The 20,076-nt window shown below is 36.5% G+C and overlaps 1 protein-coding gene across 1 annotated transcript in view; it reads right to left on the bottom strand.

The window, feature by feature from the left end:
- LAMA2 (laminin subunit alpha 2) overlaps positions 1 to 20,076 on the bottom strand; it is a 336,031-nt gene that overhangs the window by 143,345 nt on the left and 172,610 nt on the right. The window contains exons 13-16 of the mRNA XM_033512805.1: positions 12,774 to 12,878; positions 11,944 to 12,155; positions 5,816 to 5,927; positions 2,192 to 2,305 (exon numbers count right to left, since the gene is read on the bottom strand). Of these exons, the coding sequence (XP_033368696.1) occupies positions 2,192 to 2,305; positions 5,816 to 5,927; positions 11,944 to 12,155; positions 12,774 to 12,878 (543 nt within the window). The remainder of the gene's footprint in view (positions 1 to 2,191; positions 2,306 to 5,815; positions 5,928 to 11,943; positions 12,156 to 12,773; positions 12,879 to 20,076) is intronic.

Here is a 20,076-nt window from a genome sequence, read left to right on the forward strand (position 1 = left end):
TCACAATGGTAACGAGAACGAGGCATCGTACAGCTCTCTATGGCTGTTGTGGGGATCAAAGGGCTTTGCAGGTTACTGGAAGATATAAGTTAAAATGAGCTTTTTATACAGGTCTGTGTCGAAGCTGATGATTTGAGCTTTTATCATGAGTCAAAAACACAGTTCAGCTTCTTTTCAACTACATTTCAAAGCTAAGGAAGAGCAAAAAGAAGTATCATATCAGTAAATTAGGTGCCTAAATTGTCTGTTGTATTACTGAACAAACACCATGAATAATAATAAGGAGGCCGAAAGGCTGTGTAAACCTCAATAGAAAGAATGCCTTTGATGTGAAACATTTCTCTTTTTCAGCATTCAGACTTCTCTCTCTTTCACTTCAAAAGGCTTATGATCCAAATTGAATAGCAGCATTTAATAGCCTGCATGGATACTAACCGATCTGACTTACAGCGCTTTCAAAGTTGTAAGAAAATCCAGAACTGATTTTAAGCTCCCTGTGCGCCTCTTCTCTATAGCCTGATCTAGTATAAGCTACAGAACACATAAAATACAGAGTGCTTGATAATGTGAATAGATGAAAGTGCGTCTTCAGCTGGTTATTTTCCACTTCTTGTCAGTGCTGTGTTATCTTACACCAGCACCCTTGAAACATCAGAAGGGGGAGCTCCACGGCCTGAGTCAACAGTTCACATCAGCCAAAAACCACAAAAAAGCCATATGCAGCCTACGTGGCCTTCTCTTTTAACTAGGCTGATGCTACAGACAAAAATAAAGAGGGAAGCTGTGCAGGGACTAAAACTTGAAGACACAGAAGCCAACAAACTCAGAAGTTACATCTGGTTATGCACCCCGAAGAAAAATAGCAAACAGTTATGGCATATCTTAAACAAGACCCTTCCTTCCTTTTTTCTCCTGTTAATTGATTTTATCCCACATGGGTATTATAAATATTGTTGCTAGAGGATATGGTCATTAATGCAAAAAAACAAAAATTGTCAGGAAACACAAATTCACATTACCCTAGTGATAAACATTTTCACTGAGTATTAAGCGAAAGATTCAAAACATGACTGTCACATCAAACATGTTTTTCATTCTAGGTTCTTCTTTGAGGCTTACAGTATAATTAAATTGAGAATAATTTTAAGCTTCTATTCATGAAAAAGCAATTTGAAAAATCCACTGATCCACACATTAAGGATATCTTGTTTTGCACTGCAATGCAATTAAACATCTTCTGTGAGCAAAACAGGAAGAACAGTAATAATTCTAAGTGCCAAATTATATTGGAAAAAGCCTGAATTTTCATTTTGGCATTTTCCCAGCAGGTTTTTCTTAAGGAAATAAAAGGGAACATTTAGAAACATACACATTACAGAGTCTGCTTGAAATTCTGCAGGGAAATGAGAGTATATCCCACTAAACTGGCACTGGCTTAAATTGTGCTTCTGCAAGACTAATGAAATTAGACATGTTGTTTCAAGCTTCATGCCATGTCAGACAATATAAAACTAAAAATGCCCTTGAGTCAATCAGAAAAGTATATTCAGCATAATTCACCCATTCCAAAAGGCTACTGAACAGGCGGGAAACAGTGGTGTGCTGGTAGGCTTACTATGGATAATATCACCAATTTAACTGCTGAATTCGTATGTAACTACATAAAAATCTCCAAAGTGTACAAGAAAAAAAAAGAATCTGATTTAGCTGATATCACATGGTTTATTATTTTTCTGAAGTACAATTCATTTAGTTTTCTTTCAAGGTTTACTATGAATTTAGAAGAAGGAGGACATTAACAATATCTTCTCATCAAACTAGAACAAAATTTACAAAGTTACCTGCTACATACTATAAATTGAATATACTGCAGGAGACAAATGGGAGGGGAAGATAAATCTTGCACGAAAAACTATTCATACATTTGCTGCCTTCTGCATGCCATCCCTTAAAAGTATTGTATTTTAAAACATAGACCCTATGTGATAAATAAAATCTTTTCCTCTCTTAACTGTTAAAGATACTGTATTTTGGTATCAGGGGATCCTTTACCTCAACATGAAGACCTCTTCTGTTACTCACTGGCTTTCTTCTTCTTGATTATCCCAGGTCTCAGAGGTCACTGATTCAATTGCACAGGTATACTGGATTGATGTTGGCCATGTCCATCATTTCCTGTAAGGACACTTACCAGGCATGCTCCTGTGATGTCATCACACTCATCTGCATGACCAAAGCACGTACAGGGTGCACAGACTCCACCAAAGATTGTGCCATTCACACGCCGGTGTCGAGGCCAGCATGACTGCAAGAGAAGTTAGATAAAAACTTAAATCCTCGTTTGAACAGAGGAAGGAATGGGATTTTTAAAAATCCCATTTTTAAAGTTTTGTTGGGTTTGATGCTTGCGCACACAACAAACATACTTGCCAAATGAATAAAAATACCAACATTTCCCTAGAAAATTCTTCTTTCTGGTGCTGTGGCTGTGCACTGACCTTAGCCTTAGCAGCAGGTGTGAGATTAGAGGAAGCGTTAACTTGATCATTCTTCTGAAATGGTAAAATAAAGCAGAGAAATGAAGAAGTGAAATATGACAGCATGAAAGCAAGAGGTACAGACTGAAAAACAGCCAGAAGGTGAAATACTGAAGGAGAGAGAAGGAGGAAAAAAACACCCTCAAAACAACAAAAAAATGTTCTCTGAGAAGTTCAGGCACAAAGAGCAACAAAAATACAATTTAGTCTTGTTAGGACTCCAGCAGAAGGCTACACTGATGTAAAACACAGGCTGAAAACAAGGTTATCCTTTTATTTACAAACTGTGCTCCTTAAGGGGTAGTAATTTCCCTTTAAGAAACTGCTCTGATTTTTTAATTTTCTTTTTTAAATGTAAAATTCAAATCAATATTAAATGCATGGCCGGTAATTTTGTAGGTAAAGTGGCACCATACAACTGTGATTCATCAGCGAAAATTCAGCTACTCCATTTGCTCATAATAAGATGTCAAGCAGCAGTCTTCCTTACTATATATCTCACAAATGGCTTTATGGTTTTTGCAAACTATCCTTCTACAGTAAGACTGCTCATGTGATCCAATAATTTTGCATAAGATAAAATAGCTCATGACAGATTTATAACCTTCAAAACCATCTGGATAATACAAAGAGAAAGTTTTGCACTGACAGAATACTAAAAGTATCATTTAATAAAGAAAATACTTTCCCCTTCACATACACTCTCCAAAAAGGTAACAAACAGACTTCCTTTATAAAAATAAAGGCGTCCCTTTTTGTCTTACACTTGGAAAATTTAGGTAATCTAAAGATTAATTGAAATTATTGTTTAAAAAAAACATTCCTATTCTAATATCCTGAGATATTATCCTTATTTTTCCTTTTTTACATTCTTGGTTACACATTCCTAAGAAAACCCTGTGATCCAAAAAAAAATAAAAATCTAGAGTTATAAAATCCAAAACCTAAAAAGAGGTTAAAAGAAATTGCTGTATTTTTCTTTCTGTGGCATGAGATGCAAGTGTTTTCTGCATAAATCTATAAATCTTTTCCCACTTTTGGTGACTGAAAATAATCTCTTGTGCACAGATGCACATGATATTGCTCAAGACAAGGCTCCAAAAGTCACTAATTTTAAGAGCTTAGACATAAAATATCAATAGCAGGGCTCAGAACTAAAATATTACAGATTGAGATCTCAAGAAAAGAAATTATGTAACATTCAACAGTCAGCAAAGTTCTTGATCATCATAGTGATGCAAGTGAAACACAGCTTCTGGAGCAGAAGTAAAAGAGAACAGAGAATGGGAACAAATCTGAGGGAGAAGAGCAATTGGATGTGAAGATTTTGACAAAGGCAAGAAAATTCATGAGTGAAGCAAAGTAACCATCTCAAAGGGGTCCAATTGGTATTCGAATTTAAAATTTTATCTGCTTTACCTGTGCTTATGGAATTCTGTGTTCCTACACATACAAAAATGTACAGAATTTTATTTGGCCAGAGACTAGTAAAAAATAAATTTCAAATTTATTTAATGGAAAACCTTAGAAGAGACAGCATAATTTAAATGGGATTGGTTGTCTTTGGAAGACAGATCACATCAAAACTTTCATTGCATGAAAATGAGAAAATAATAGTTGCTTTTAGTGTGGCATATATGGCATAGCAGCATCTATGCCAGGCACCACATCATCATTATGCAGTAGACAAACACATACATTAAATTAAATAATGAAGAGAAGTGAAAAACTGTACAAAATCAATAAAAATGGCACTCTGATTGGTTGAAACTGGCAGAAGTAAAACGTTGAACAAGGCTGAAAGTATTCAGAAGAAGAAACAAAATTGGTATCCTTGGGGAAAAAAATGAAAGACGTTTTCAATTTCTCTTTCCATACTTTCTTAAATACTGTCTATCTGTAAATCTTAAACATGACCTTTTTTTTTTTTTTTTTTCTATACTCAATAGCATGCATAAAAACTTTAAATTTGCAGCTCTATATATATGTGCTTTCTCTTGTGGAGTATGAATCAAATTACTTACAGAGAATGTATCAAATTTCAGTGACTGTTTATGACTGCAAAAAAAGGTTTAGCACTGAAGGACATAATGTTGGACAGACAATTTCAGCAACACCAAGATAGGAATTCTACCCAAGCCCTTCAGCTTCTACAACAGAATTAAATACTGAAATATCTGAAATCAGGGCTTTTCCAATTACTCTCTTGGATATCACACTTAAATCTGCACTGGGAGAATAAATGGACAAGTTTTAAAAAGTGTGAAACACAATGATACTGCATCTAGCATTTTTCTTAAAATAATTTAACAGAGAGATAATGGCCAGGCTTTAAAATTATTTCTCAGCCAAGGCAAAAACTATTCTTCTCCAGTTATTTTTCCATCTGTACCATTTTGGAAGTGATAGGAATATCCATTAATTCCTTCAGGCCTTCTTTCTGCAGTAGTTCATCTAGCCCCAGCAACAGCCAACCACACTTGGCATGAGACTAGACTCTAAACCCTAAATATCACATATATGCATGAAAATTTTTAAAGAAAAAGAGAGTTGACAAGCAAATGCCTAGAGTGCCTGTGTAAATGGCATATTGTTTGTAGTTTTGTGAAGCAGAGCATCTTGGTGTTTGAAATTATTTCCTTAAAGGCAAAGCTTTTGAAGAACGTTTTTTTGGATTCTATTTACCCCAAGCGATGCCCACGTGAGGTAGTTAATCATATGTATACTTGTATGAACACATTCTGTGTGAACAAATTAATTTGTTAGGGAAGTGGGTGTTTTTCTGACCATGTGTCTACATTATTATGTGTTACAGAAGCAAAATAAAGTGACCTAATCTTCAGAAGAGCACATGCAAATCTCAACAACTCCAAGGCAAATGGCATAGTCCTGGACAAAAGAAGAAACTCAACCCCATTAACTCAAATAAATTGATTTGTCTTTGTTAACATGTCAGCTAACTGCCATTTTCTTTCTAATTGTGTTCATCCATTTGTATTATCAACTGGCTAAAGAGTACAAAGATTGTTGCCACTTCCTTTTTATGAACCAAAATGTCTTTTCATAAGTTAGAAATCATCACAGAGGTGTAAAATTCTAGATTTTAATTATCAGATATAATGAACCATCATCTGGAAATAAAGGTAACTAGTCAAGCCATGGCAAACTTATAACAAGAATGGACAAATCTTGTACTGTTTTCTACCAACACAGGTCCACTGTCTGCTTTCAACTATCACAGTTAGCACTGTTGAACTAGACTGCACCATGATACTCACCTCACAGGAGGTACCATCATAGCCTGGAGGACATTCACACAACTCCACTGCAGATGCTACCCTTTTCCCCCTTGAAGTGTGGTCAGCAGCTTCCATAATAACACTTCTTAGTCTGGACAGAAATTAAACAGGCAAAACAGCAAATTAGATGGATGTGTGCAGCTGAATGCAACAAACACTTTATAGTGACATGAAGCAGCTTGTGTCTGTTTTCCTGCTTAAAAATAAAAAGGTTTTCATATTAATCTATTTTTTGCTAAACTATATGTCTGTAGGCTTGTTACTATTTTTGCTCATCATGTGAGGGAGACTATGGTCAGATACTCACTGATAAAAATAGATTAATAAAGTCTTACAGCAATGTACCAGGAGATAGAAGGCTATTCCTGGCCTGCAAGCCACATGTGCCAACTTGCATTGCAGCTGCATATAGAGCAAATCTGACACTAAGCAGGGTCTTCAAAATTTATGAACCGCTAGCCCAGCTTTCTAAAATAATACATTACTAAATTTTGGATATAAGGTATTTTTGCTCTGGAGATTTGACCTCTGGAAAAGATATAAGCCCTGTCCAGAAGGATTGAGGATCTAAGTGTTATGTATATGAGAGAAAAACATATGTACATGAAACAAAAAGGAAATCTTCTGCCATATAGCCTGGTTCCCCTAATGGCAGAGAAAAAAGTACTAAACAGCTGTTGTTTTGGTGAACACTGACCATAACATTTATTTCAAAAGCATGGAAGTATGACGAGAGAAAACACAGAAGCCTTTTGGTAGTCTTAGAGCTATTATCAGAAACAGATGTAATTTACCTCAAGAGTATCTTTTTTTGGAGAGAAACTGGGATTTGGGAGTCTAATTCTTATGAGAATTTGAAGGAACATTAACATATTACAGAGGCTAAATTACTTCTATTTTCACCCAGTAATCTTAACAGAGTGTTTGATAACTAGAGCTACTTGGAGAGCTTGTTTTGAAGTTGTCTTCAGGAGAAAATACCTTTCATTCATGAACTACATTTTATTAAAAAGGTTTTCCATATTCATAATAGGGCATTTATCTTTTTCGCTGCAAAAAAAATCCTGAAAATTATTTGGATGACCTTGGACAAGAAAACATCCAAGAAAAATATTTTGTTGATATTACAGCAGTTGGAGGAAAGCTTATGACAGAATATTTTTCCACTCAATTTTATGACTGCTCCAAACAAGCTAAACATGAAAGGTAATGGGGGAAAAAAAGGGCAGATTTCTGAAATTAAGATAGAAGCTTCAGAAGGATAGAAATTTTGCCACCACTAAGAATATGACTGGGCTTTGGAGAGACTACATTTGTGTATAATGCAGTTAGAAACTTCAATCTGATTTGGTGATACTAAAACCTCTGTAAAAGGTTCTTGATATTGTTTTAAGAGAAGGCTGCTTATTCCTATCCATATCTTCAGTAAATTATCTCTCACTTTTCAGTATATCCCCTCGCTCCATTGCTGTACATTTATTTTGCAATCACTCATTTGAATTTTCTTTACAATAAGGTAACAAATCTCTAGGATATTAAATGTCAAATGGTGATTACTTTACCAGTAAAAAAAACCTAAAATTTTAAGGAAAAAAATCTGTTAATGAAGAAACAATTTTTAAATAAAAGGTCAAATTTTATTTCTCCTTTGAACTACAGCTAGTTCCCTGTAAGCATTGATCTTGGAACAAAGAGAAGCACTTACATACAGAAACAATCCTCTCAGTATTATCCCACATTTATATTCACTGAATTGTTCCAATTTTCATTACATTCTGCTATTTGCTAAATGGGATTTTAATGTGTTTAACAGTTTTTAGCATTAACAGTTACTCAGTGAAGAAAGCTGCAGTGATTTTCTTTTCTCCCATTTTGATGTTGCAATTTTGATTCCTCGATGCCATTCTGCATTCATTAAAATACATAATGCTGGCAGTAATGGGGCACTGGATCCTGGAGATGCATGAACAATTTGAGATTAGACATCAAGACCAAATATTTAAGCTGACTGTTACTGTCAGCAGGCAACTGTTGACTTCTAAAAACAAACAAGACTAAAAAGGAAGGGGACATTTCAGGCAGTATCAGCATAGTTTACTGTCTGCTGTGCCAGGCATCTGAATCATATCGGCTACATAAGGCACATGAACTAGTGACCCAATCATTGCTCATTTGTCTTGGAGCCAATTCTGCATATGGAAAAAAAAAAATCTTGGCCTCTTCTTCCCTCCTTGTGTCTAGCACTGACTCCTCTCTACGTGGTTGCAAGCAATCCATTCTCTTTAGTACTTCAATTTCCAGTGCCTATCTGCATGTTTGCAACACTTACAATCAGTGACCACTCTGAAAATTGAAACTGAATAAACAGAGCTACTAAACTTTCTTTGAAGCAAAAGCTAACAGATGAAACAAAACAGTATGAGAAAGTTATCGTTTCTTGGCCCATTGCTTCTACCACAGATGGACTTAACTGCAACTGTTTGGAAGATCTCTCAAGTTGGAGGAGGATTAGGTTTTAAACCCAGAAGCTTGCTTCACTTTCAGATTGACTGCTGCATTTCTGTATTCTTAGTTTTTATCCTACTTGATCATCTAATTGCCCACTCATATAAGAAAGCTTCCTAATTATGCCCGAGTAACAACAACACTGCAAGCTTAAAATTACCTAAAAAACATACACAAAACCATGCTTGAGTCAAACCCAGTATTACATCATTAATATTGTTTAGTGGATACTTGAAAGCATAACAAATTAACTAATGTTTCTAGTAGGTTAGGCTAAACAAGGATAAAAATTGGATCTTTAAATTAAAGTTCTTGCCAGCTGGAGATAGGGCCATTGAATTCTTAAGTCTCTTTCTACATGCCTGCAAGAAAGTTACTTTGTGCCTCCATTCTGGTCTCTTTTTAAGCACAGATTATAACAGCACCCTTGGATTCCTCACACATGTGGTGACATTATCCATTTTGAAAACTTTCGGTACTTAAATGAACAGGTTGCTTAATATAGCAATCTCTAATTAGAATGTTGCATAATTCTGCTAGTGCTTTGAGGCAGAAACTGTCATTCATGACAGATCTAATAACCCTGTAATATTTCTTTCTTTCCACCAGACCCTCTTAACCCTCTAAGAGCAATATCCATCCATCTACTGCAAATACCTGTTTAAAGACAATAAAATTTTTAGTTCATATCTACTTATCTATTAAGGCTTTCTACACTATTTCTTTTCAAAAATGTCTTCCCTTGGAGAACATCAACTCCCTTTGAGTCCTTAATAAACCCTAGATAACACAAAGAATATCTTCCTCATTGGGTCTACAGTTTCCCTGAAGAACTAAACAGGCAGAATGTAGGCAAAAAGGTTATTTTGCATGATCTTGAGAGTTATGAGCACATCTTTGCACCTAGTATGTTTTAGCATGAGTGAAACTCAAAGAGAGTATAAAACAGTCAGTAATGAGGCACATCCTGAAAATCAGCAATAACCCTACACAGCAGATCATAAGCTGGGCTGGATGACAGTAGATGTTGTTGCTGCTACAACAGGTGCCTGGGAGCACAAACTATTCTGAGGAGACTTCACCCTGTAAAACCCATACCTGTGAAACCATCATTGCTACACTTAAATCAAAGATGAAAAAACTGAATTTCTTTAATTGTGATTGAAATTTCATATCCTCTCTTCTGTCATGCTAAACCATAATAAGCAGCCTGAGAGCATTGAATAAAATTGTTCACTTTATTACACAGTAATACAGCAAACACTGCATTCTTCTCTGCTAAGAGAAATCAGATGGACAGCTAGAAATGTACCAGCAATATAGCAAAAAAAGATAGTCTTCAAAATCCCTTCAGTTCCTTCCCCTAACCTCCTTTTAACTCACTGTCTTTAAGGGACCAACCTTCACAACTGTAATGTCACTACACCTAGAAGTTGATGCCTACCAACAAGCAAACCCTAACTTATATTGTTATTGTGTTGCAGAGCTCTTCTCAAAGTGTATTTTTAAAAAATGCTTTCAGAAAACTATAACATACCACTAAACAGTTCCCAAAGGCTGAATACGAACAAGACGGTGAAACAGTGAGGCACCACACCTGACCAAATGGCTAAAGCAGTAATCTGGGATGCAGGCAGTGATGTATAGTCTTCCACATTTGCCAGACAGCTCTGCCATATCTTACAAGGCACATTCTGCAGATTGTGCCAGTTCTACGTGTGTGTGCTTACCTGAGCTCTCCACTGCTTCCCAGAGGGGATCTCAGCCATCCCACCCCACACTGCTCCTTAGTATAGGCAAGATACAGCCTTTACACATCCAGCACTGCACTTTCCTCAAAACTGCCCAGCCAAAGTGCTTTTTGTAGGAGAGACCCCCTTCTCCTACTAGTACAAATGTCAGTACCCAAATATATGTAAACCTCTGATAACTGAAGTTTGTGTTTCCCATAATATTTAGCAACACCTTTGGCCAAAGTCAATCGTACATATATCCTTTAAATTTTGCATTTCTCATACCACTCAAGTAGATCTCTGGCCCAAAGAAAGTCGACCTTACATATCTGCTTTAAAAATAGCATAAAAGCCCCTGATGTTCACTCCAAAATTTCTCCTGCACTCCCTTAGTTTGGAAAATTCTGAGTAATGGTTTGGGGTTTTTTATTTGAATGAGAAGAGAGCAGAGGACATCACTCAATGAGCTCCCACTGTATCAGCTGTAAGTTGTGAATTAACAGCTTCTCATGGTCGGCTCATAGTGAATAAGATGTGAGCTCTGGCCTGGTGTTTTGGCACTCCTCAAAAACCAGGGTGGGAAGCTGAGGGACCATGAAAAGGACCATCCTTTCAAACTGGATGCAAGGAGATGCAAAAGAATACAAGGCTGACGACTGAATGAGCAAATTAGGAAGCACTTTGGCCCAAACTCAAGCTAGTTATGATTCACAAACTTACTTACAGAGATGTAATACATACTAATTAACCACAGGAAAAGACAGAGATATGAATTCTTTTGCAGAGAAAAAATTTACACTGCTAAAGCTCAAATCAGAAAACTGCATGCTGTTGACACAACCTGCCTTTCAATTTAGGATATATTTTAATTACCTAAGTATTCAAATGACGGTTAGATTGCTTAAGAAATTTCACAGCAGCAAAAACTGTGTCTGTGCTCTCAGCAAATAATCACTAAATGTGCTATCAGCTCCCTCCATTCCAAATTGGCTTATGCCACTGAATCAACTGATGTGTAGATTAGAGAGCATTTCAGGTTTCATGCCTTGTGAGTAAAAAGCTACTATGCAATCAATTCCATTACACATTTAAAAAATATTACTTATGCCACCTAACTATTAATGTTAATCACACAGTATCAGGAGAGATGTCTTCTTCTAGCCCATCTGGAGTATTTCTTCATGCACTTAGGAAAATTTGAAATGCAAGATGAGCTTTACAGTTTCAAACACACTGCAGCAACTGAAATAGAACAACTGTATCATCTCATATGTCTTTAATTTTATCAGAGGACTCAGAGGAGTTCACATCAAATCAGTGAATTTGAGCAGTCCATGCAGCATCCTGACATAAATCAAGGGAAAGGCTTTGGGATTAGCTAGTTCTGTATGTGGTACTGATTAAAAACATAGAAAATTCCCCTTGAGGCACTTTTCCAGCCTGGAGACTCAGGATATTATTCTCTGGTCCACTGTTAATGTGGCCCTGTATGGTCATTAAATGGAAAAACAATATATAGGAAATATATCATTTCCTACTTCAACATGTTATTACTGCTCTCCATGATTTACCATATACATGGGAATTACTGTGTTCACAAAATAAACATATTTATAGAACTGTCATTCATGCCTTAATAGTCCATGTAATTTCATTTTCTTGAAAGGCTGCTTCTTTCTCTTGCCTTCCTCCTCCTGTCTACCCAAAATGAAAAACATACTAACAAAACTTTGAAAGTGTAAATAAATGTATGGATTTCATGATAATAAATTAGAGTGCTTTAAACTATATCAGCCTTGTTCTCTGAAGAGAGAAAACAACTCTTTTGAGAGGCTGCCTATAACAAAGGGACCCGTTCCCCACATTCACCTGTAGATGGCATTCATCCCATTGCTGTATGTGGCTCTTATGAGGATCCTCTTCACGTTTGCCAGGATAGTCATGAACTCCCTCCTGCTGACTGGAACATCGGTGCCATGCACTGAGAAAGATTCTGGCTTCAACACAACTTCTTCAGTGTGCTCTTCAGAAGGCTTCAGGTGAATTATCCCTTTTGGAGTGCTGATTTTCAAATCACCTCCCTAGAGAGAGCCATGAAAGAGAGAGATTTAAACATGAAAAAAGTAATGAAAAAAAGCCCTTTGGGGTGCATGATTTATTGAATAATATATTTTAAAAGAATAACAAATATCAGGAATAATATTAACTTTTCATAAATCTGAAATGGGCTTGTCTGATATAATTGAAAAGCAGTGGAAAAGAAAGTTTGGGTTATTCAGATAACCAAACTAGTGTCATGGTGCATGGCTCTACATAGGCAAAAGCAAATCCATATAATACTGAGATGCAAAAGAACAGATCTACTGAAAGAATGTCCAAGTGTAATCTCAAACGACCAAATATTTCATCTCCTCATTGATGAACAGAAAGCACTGTAGTTTCTTAAGCTACTGCAATAACACCAGAGACTCCTTGAGATATTGAAGCTTTAAGATTTTAGTTTTAGTTTTTAGAAGTGTATCCATTTTCGCACACTAGAAATTAGCTGAATGTATGTGCACGCTTCTGTTTCGTGTTCTCAACACCAGACTTCACACCAAACATCTGAAAAAGAAGACCACATTCCCTTCCTATTTTTGTCTCTCTCTCTCCTTTTATTTCTTTTTTTTTTATTTCTTTCTTTGCTGAAAATACTTTACCTCTATGATGACATCAGATTGAACCATCAATTTAGCTGTTTCTCCCTCTTCTTCTGTGATGTCATAGGAGACTGTAAATTTCAGATGTCCTCCAGCAGCTGCTACCTGGGGAATAAAAAGACAGAAAAAATATCTAATTAAATAAAAGAAAATGGGCCTTAACCACCTGGGGGCAGTTTTCTTGAGCATCAGTAGATTTCTAGTGCTGCAAAACCACATGCAGATCCCTGAGGATTACAGCTGTCAAAGGTTGTGAATTCCTTAAACTCACTGACTAACAGAGAAATCAGAAACAGGTATTAAATCTGTACAAATTTCCACTAGATACTTGCATTAGACTTTCAGTGCATTTGTTCAGTTATACAGTCCTCATTTAGGCTGGCCTCTGTATTAGCAGCCTTAGCAACCTACAGAAAATTCAATAACTTCAGTTTCATTGATGAAGCAAACTACCAAAATAGAAAAAAAAAGGGCTGTGATGTTCTTCTTAGAATGAGTTGTAACCTAAAATAAAGTAAGAATTTTCCCTGATGGAGTCAAATAAATTTACTTTAAAAGAATGTTTCAGCCCTTTCACTCAATTTGACCCAGACTACAATGTGAGAAGTCAATGGCCAGGCTCTTGAAACATGGCAATATATTTTTTCCATGCTCTTGTAGCCCCTAGAATCATGGCATTGACACAAGCCACTCCATTAACAATGGAATGTAGTATGATGCAAATCAAAAGCTGCAAACTTGAATGAGAGTTCAGCACAGAAATAGTGCTTTCTGTTAATTGACTGGAAGCAGCATAAGTAAATCAAATCCTGCAAGAGCTACATTTTGGGTTTTAAATGCATCTGCGTCATACTTCAGTGCAATGTGAGCCTCCTCACAGAGAATATTACAATCACAGGGATACTTCTGCCCTTCCAATACCTACTGCTGAGCACAGAGAAAATTTGTGAGTCTTTTGCAAAGAGAATAATCTGGTTATTCTCAAAGATATACTTGTTCATCATACTGGATGCTTTTGCACATAGTAACAGAAAGCAGTAGAAGTCAACATCTTCATTATTTTATGATGAATCTAATTCAAAGGGTGAGGTTACAGAATTTAAGGCCTAGAAATCCATTGATTCACTAATCAGTATTTAATAATAATTAATTCTATAATAATAATTATTATTTATAATCAATTTATAACTAATCAACAATTAGTGATAAAGGTATATAAAACCTCACATCTGAGGCTCTACAGTTAATTGTTATGTTAAAGCCAGAAAATCCCCTCCAATTAACCTGGACCATAGAATTGTAGGATCATAGAATCACAGAACATCTCAAGCTGGAAGACACTCCTAACTAATTTGGTCACTCTCCTCCTGACGTACTTCAATAGCCTGATTGCTTGAGGTGCCCAAAATACACTGCTTGAGGTGAGGCTGTCCCAGCTCAGAGCAGAGCAGGACAATCCCCTCCCTTGCCCAGCTGGCCATGCTGTGCCTGAAGTCCCCCAGGGCAGAGTGGCCCTCCTGGCTGCCAGGGCACTGCTAACTTGTGTTCAACTTACCATGGACCCAAACCCCTTGATCTCTTTCCACGTCGCTCCTCTCCAGCCTCTTATCTCACAGTTAGTGCGTATAAGTGGGAGTACCCAATCCCAGGGACAGAATCCAGCACTTGTTAGACTTTGTCCAGCACTTGTGTTATATTTTGCTGGTGATGGCCCAGCTCTCTAATCTATCCAGGTCTCTCAGTAAGGCCCCTCTACCCTTGATGGAGTCTGCAGGTCCTCCTAGTTCAGTAACTGGCTAACAGTGGCATCACATAATTAACTACATAGTGTCCAAACCTGCTGGGACAAATGCAGCTACTTAAAAGCCTTGACCATAACAACATGAAATTATTTTTTTTTCCCGGGATACAGCTGTTACAGTACTTTTGTTTTGCCTGTAGTCAAGTCTAAGTACTGGTTTGTAACTGCATGAGGAATGTATAAAATTTAGATATCTGAAATGCTGGAAGAAGTACCCAGAATTCCTTCCAGCTGTAGACAAATATTTTAGAAGAGTAACTTTTGCAGAATTTTACTATTTCTATTTCAAGTTCAGACTAATGACAAAGATTTAAGAAAGTGAAAATAATGGGAAAAGAAAGATTAGACAGTTTTAGGCAACCTATAAAAATTATGTACCAAGGCAAGTTTTACTTTTTCCCAGCTGCATAACCTTTACCTTAGTATATAAAAATCCAACATGGGAACTGATATGTCACAAAGCTGAAAAAAAAAAAAAAAGGAAAATAAAAATTCCTAAAGGAAAGGCACCTAGAATGGATTAGGGACTCCTAATATATAACCAACAGAAAACACAAGAGGAAAGGGGTGGTTTGCCTAGTCCAAAACAGAGAACAGTGAGAGGAAATAGGAAAATAATTTACCAAAATGTAGAAACTGGAAAAATGCAGTGGCTATTTTTATTTACCTGCGGCAACTGCAGGGAAGGCATGAAGAAGATTCAGCCTGACTATACAGAAAGCTGATTGTACAGATGGTCAAAACAGTATCACATTACTTTAAAATGCTATTGAAGTAGTTCATTAATTAGCAGCAGTTCAACATGTCAGAGATACTCTGAATATGATGCCTAAGAGTTGGAATATGACTAAGAAGTCTCTTGAGGTCTCTGCTAGCCACAGCAGAGTTTCACTGCTGCAACTGGCAAGACTTGCATATCACAAACAGGATCACACACTGAAGACAAGGTCCCCAAAAGGTACTTACTGTAGAGAATACCTCACAGTTCAGAATATGTATTTACCTTGTATGCTGTATAATACCAATAGAGATTAGAAAAAACCTCACACTTTACATAAACCAAAATGTACTACCTTTTTTCATTGTTTGCAATTGTTAATTCCTTCCTCTGCATATTTAAAGGACAAGTTCATTCACAGGCAAAGGAATTCAGAGGTCAATCCATGTGCTGCATGTCATCTTGTGCAAAAAGTACTTTTCACTGAATTTTAAATATGACTGCAATACAGAAATTGGGCACTCATGAGATCCTTCCACTTTCACATTTTTCTCTGTATCACCCAAAGACTCAGAGTTCTGCTTCAAGGACTGTCATCTGAGACCATCAACACCCAAGAAAACAGGGCATAAAAGTTTGGCTTGCTGGTGACAAAGGCATGTATTGTTGAGATAAGAATAGCTGCCTAAAAACGTCAAGGAAGTTCCATAGAATTTCTGTTGTCTCTCCCACCTGTTTTTAGATTAATGCATCAAATATTTCTTCCCAGTTTTGGAGGCAGAATCCATGCATGCAAGAAAAGTGGCAGACTCCCCAGGAAATAACAAGTATAGGAGAGAGAAATCACAGCAATCTTAGCTCTAATCCAAGAAGTTTCTGGCAGATAAGTTTTTGGGGCTTTTTGCAATTGTTCACTGTTAACTGCGCTGTACTATCATGTTACCTGCTCTTAGGGATAAAACCAGAGAGCAGATGAGACTTTTTTACAGCACCCTAACAGAGGGTCAACCAAAACTGAAGCAGAAAAGATGGTTCCTTTCCTGTGAACAAATGCTCATGCCCAACAGCAAAAGAGATGAGGGGTAGGAGGAAGCACTCAGTACTACCTGTGCAAAGCATGTTTTTGATGTTATATGCTTTTAGTGGGTTATATGCCCACTAAAATTATTTTTAAGCCAAGATAAGTGACAGTAAACCACAAATACTTTCAGCACTGAAAACAAACATTTCTACAAATATTAGCAAGGCTAGAGATGAGGAAAGCTTGCACTTCTTTATATGGAAATCAAACTTTACAAGTCTTTCTCTTCCTGCATTTAGTGAATCTACTGCCAATGCTTTCCCAAGGCAAGCTGTTAGGATGTCTCCTGTTTATGTCCCTGGAGTATATCTCTTTCTTACACAGATTTATATTCCATCTTGTTCTTGAGTTACTGTATGAAGAGTCACACTCTGCCTCTCCAATGCCTCTTGTAACTCTGCCTGTGAAGGTTTAGCACTTAGTCCACTGCACTGGGGGCTGCCTCATTTCTTCTGAACATCTGCCAAATGTAACTTCAGAAGATTAGGAGCTATCTCCATTAAACAGGGTACTGATTACAATCCCTTATCTCATTAAGCAGAAAAATGCTCTTCTGTCAGTTAAGAAGAGACTCAGTTTGTGATTAAAGCACCTAAATATGAACTGGGGCATCTGATATGGCTCCACATGGTTACATCTAGGCAACTGAAATAAGTCCTCCACAGAGTCAAAGGAAAGTGGCTAGCAGCACAGTGACCCCACCAAAGGATGACCTTCAAATCATTCCACTTTGTGTTTATATTTAAAAAGCACCTTGGAAGACAAAGTTTTGCAAATGAATAAATAATTGTGCACTAAGTGTATTATTGAAATACAACAAGTACACCTTGCTCAGATGTTTGGTAGTAAAATCTATACAACAATGGATTTAGCTAATAAGGGCTTGGATGTCAGGCCTAATCCAAGAGAACACAACACCTTCAAAACCAAAACTATATTACTGCATTAAACTAGATTTAGACCAATACTCACACAATACCAGATTTTCAAAATCAGTTAAATAAAAAGGCATCATAGAACCATAAGACTCATTTAGGTTGGAAAAGAACTCTAAGATCCTCAAGTCCAACCATTAATCCAACACTGCCAAGTCCACCAGTAAACCCCACCTTAAGCTCCAACAATTGCCGAGAAGTTGAATTATCTTTTCTCTCTTCACTGTTAGTGGCTGTGGCAGAAATAGAGTCACTGACATTGTATCAGAGAGACAAGAATTAATGTTTTTATTAGACCAATATTGCTACAATACATCTGTAGAAAGGTAAAAGGACTTAGAAAAACATGAATTCTGCTTGCTATTACATGATTATATACATGCTCATACAATTAGAATTATGCCAAATGAACAAGCATTACCAGGAAAATTTTAAAATGGGAAAAAAAAGTGCAAAGGCTACAAATATGAATGGGCAGAACATTTCCATTTCTAAGTAACTTCTAAGAAATGTTTTCTTACTTTGGAAGACATCCACAAAACAAACAAACACCCCACTTGATTCCTGATACACCTGAGAATGTTATTTGTTTGCTGCCATGATTATGAGAAATTACACAGATATTTACCCAGTCTTCCAGTGGCTCTGCCATATTCCTATGACACCATCTACCACTCTATACTATGCTTGAAGGTAATGGAATCATAAGATACACAGTTTAATATTCCCTGCTAGCCTTCTTGAATTTCCATGGAATACAGCTGAAATAAAAGGTTGAAGCAGATTTGGACTCTTTCACCTTCACAAACTCTCTAGGTACACATTTATTTTATGACAAGAATTTCAGCAAACATAGAGATATCTGCCAACAGAATATCAGCACTATCCATGTGAAGGAAATCCTTTAAAAAAAATAAGATTTTTCCCAGTTTATTTGTGGTGACAAAGTTAGTCCTCAATTCATCAGCACCTAAGCAGTTTTGATATAGTTTGACGAGCCACTGAGCAATGCGCCACCTTAATGCTAAGTGCACACGTGTTCTCCTAGAAGCCCACTCAGTGTAGAGGGGAATGGACCAAGGGCTGCTTTTTCTTACTTAATTTACTTGTGTTGAAGGAAATATTGCACTGGTAATTCAGCTCTCATCTGGGTTATTATCTTCTTTATGAAAAAGTACCAGCTGTAAATTTATGATATTTAATTGGATTTTGCTGATCCAGTCTTCGACCTAGTTGTAGTGTGAGGCAAAGCAGGGACAAGAAAAGAATTCCAATAGAACCATCACCAAGAAGACGTCAAACCTTTCTTCATTTAGTAATAGCTCTCAGTAAAGATTGCATGTGTTAGTTCTACTCCAGATCCAATTAGAGATTAAATAGACTCTCCTCTCTTAGACAGATTGAATTTAGATAGGATATAAAAGCTCTTCTGAGGCATTAGAGCAATATTTCAGATAAAGCAGGGAGCAGAATAATCATGTTTTATTTGAATGACAGTACAGTTCGGGCTAGGTCTAAGAAAAACTCAGTTTTCTTTATAGGGAAGTTAAAGTTTTTCCCTGAAATAATGGACTCTTTCCCAAGCTCTCTGCCATCTAAAGTTCGCCAACTCTATGCCAGCTAGTTCACAATCCTAGTTTCCATGCTTAAGTACACTCAAAATTCTTCTGTATAACTTGATGCTACATTCTACTTATTTTTAGTTTTTCAGAATACTGCTTCCAGAGAAGTAGACCAAGTGAGGGAGTACATTTAAATAAAGTAACCTGACTACTTATCAATGGTTGGTTCAATTGCTTTCTGTGAGAATTTATCTACAATATTGAACCATTGAAAGGGAAAACTGGGAATTCCAAACCATTCACTGTCATCTTCAATTTCTTCAAAGAGACCAGTCTAACAGCCAAGATTTCCAAGTCATCCTTTCCTGGAATCTTATCCAGAATATTATGATACAGGCTCTTTAACTTTTAGTATTTCCTCTGCTGATCCTACATTAAAGCAGACTTGAGTAAAAGAAGGAGTTTTATTCAAATTCCTATTCTAAGGAGTTTTATTCCCATATATTGTGAATATGTAGTTTCATTGGACAATGGAAAAACACATTCACAATAAATCTTAATATTTAAAGTTTTCCCAGCAATGGAAAGAACCATCAAATCTGTGGGTTTACTTTTTCCCCTCTAAGTCAAAGTTTTGTGCTTAGGAGACAAATAACACCTGTCCAAAGAGTAAGCACAATTCATAAGGAGCAAAGAAAACTCTGCCAAATTGTATTTCTTGTGTACCCTGACCATGTCTTTTCCCTATTTCACACTCTGTCCCTGAGAAACTGAGGCCCTTCCAGAACACTTATTAATCTTAACTAAGCAAAGTCTTTCACAGCATCTGATCCCTTGGTCATAGAAAGAATATCCGGTACCTATCAGAGATATACTGTGTATTCACATTCAAACACAATGGAAACATGAGGGAAGAAAGAACACCAACAGGGGAAAACATTAAAATCTAGTATCTCCTTAATCATCCCTTCAAAGTATCTCTTGCTTTTGCTAGAATATCAGTAGATCAAGTGTAACCAGACAACTTAAACCTTTTTTGATTTTAGATCCTGGTGCCTATTTTTTCTTGCTCCAGAAGTTCAAGGTGTAATTATGATATAGTGGTATACCATAATATATATTATTTATCATTTATAATTATAAATATCATTTGATACTGATAATGTCAATTATTGATATTGATAATTATCAATATCAATTGATAAT

The sequence above is a fragment of the Parus major genome, chromosome 3, assembly GCF_001522545.3.
Source record: "Parus major isolate Abel chromosome 3, Parus_major1.1, whole genome shotgun sequence".
Classification (NCBI taxonomy): Eukaryota; Metazoa; Chordata; class Aves; order Passeriformes; family Paridae; genus Parus; species Parus major.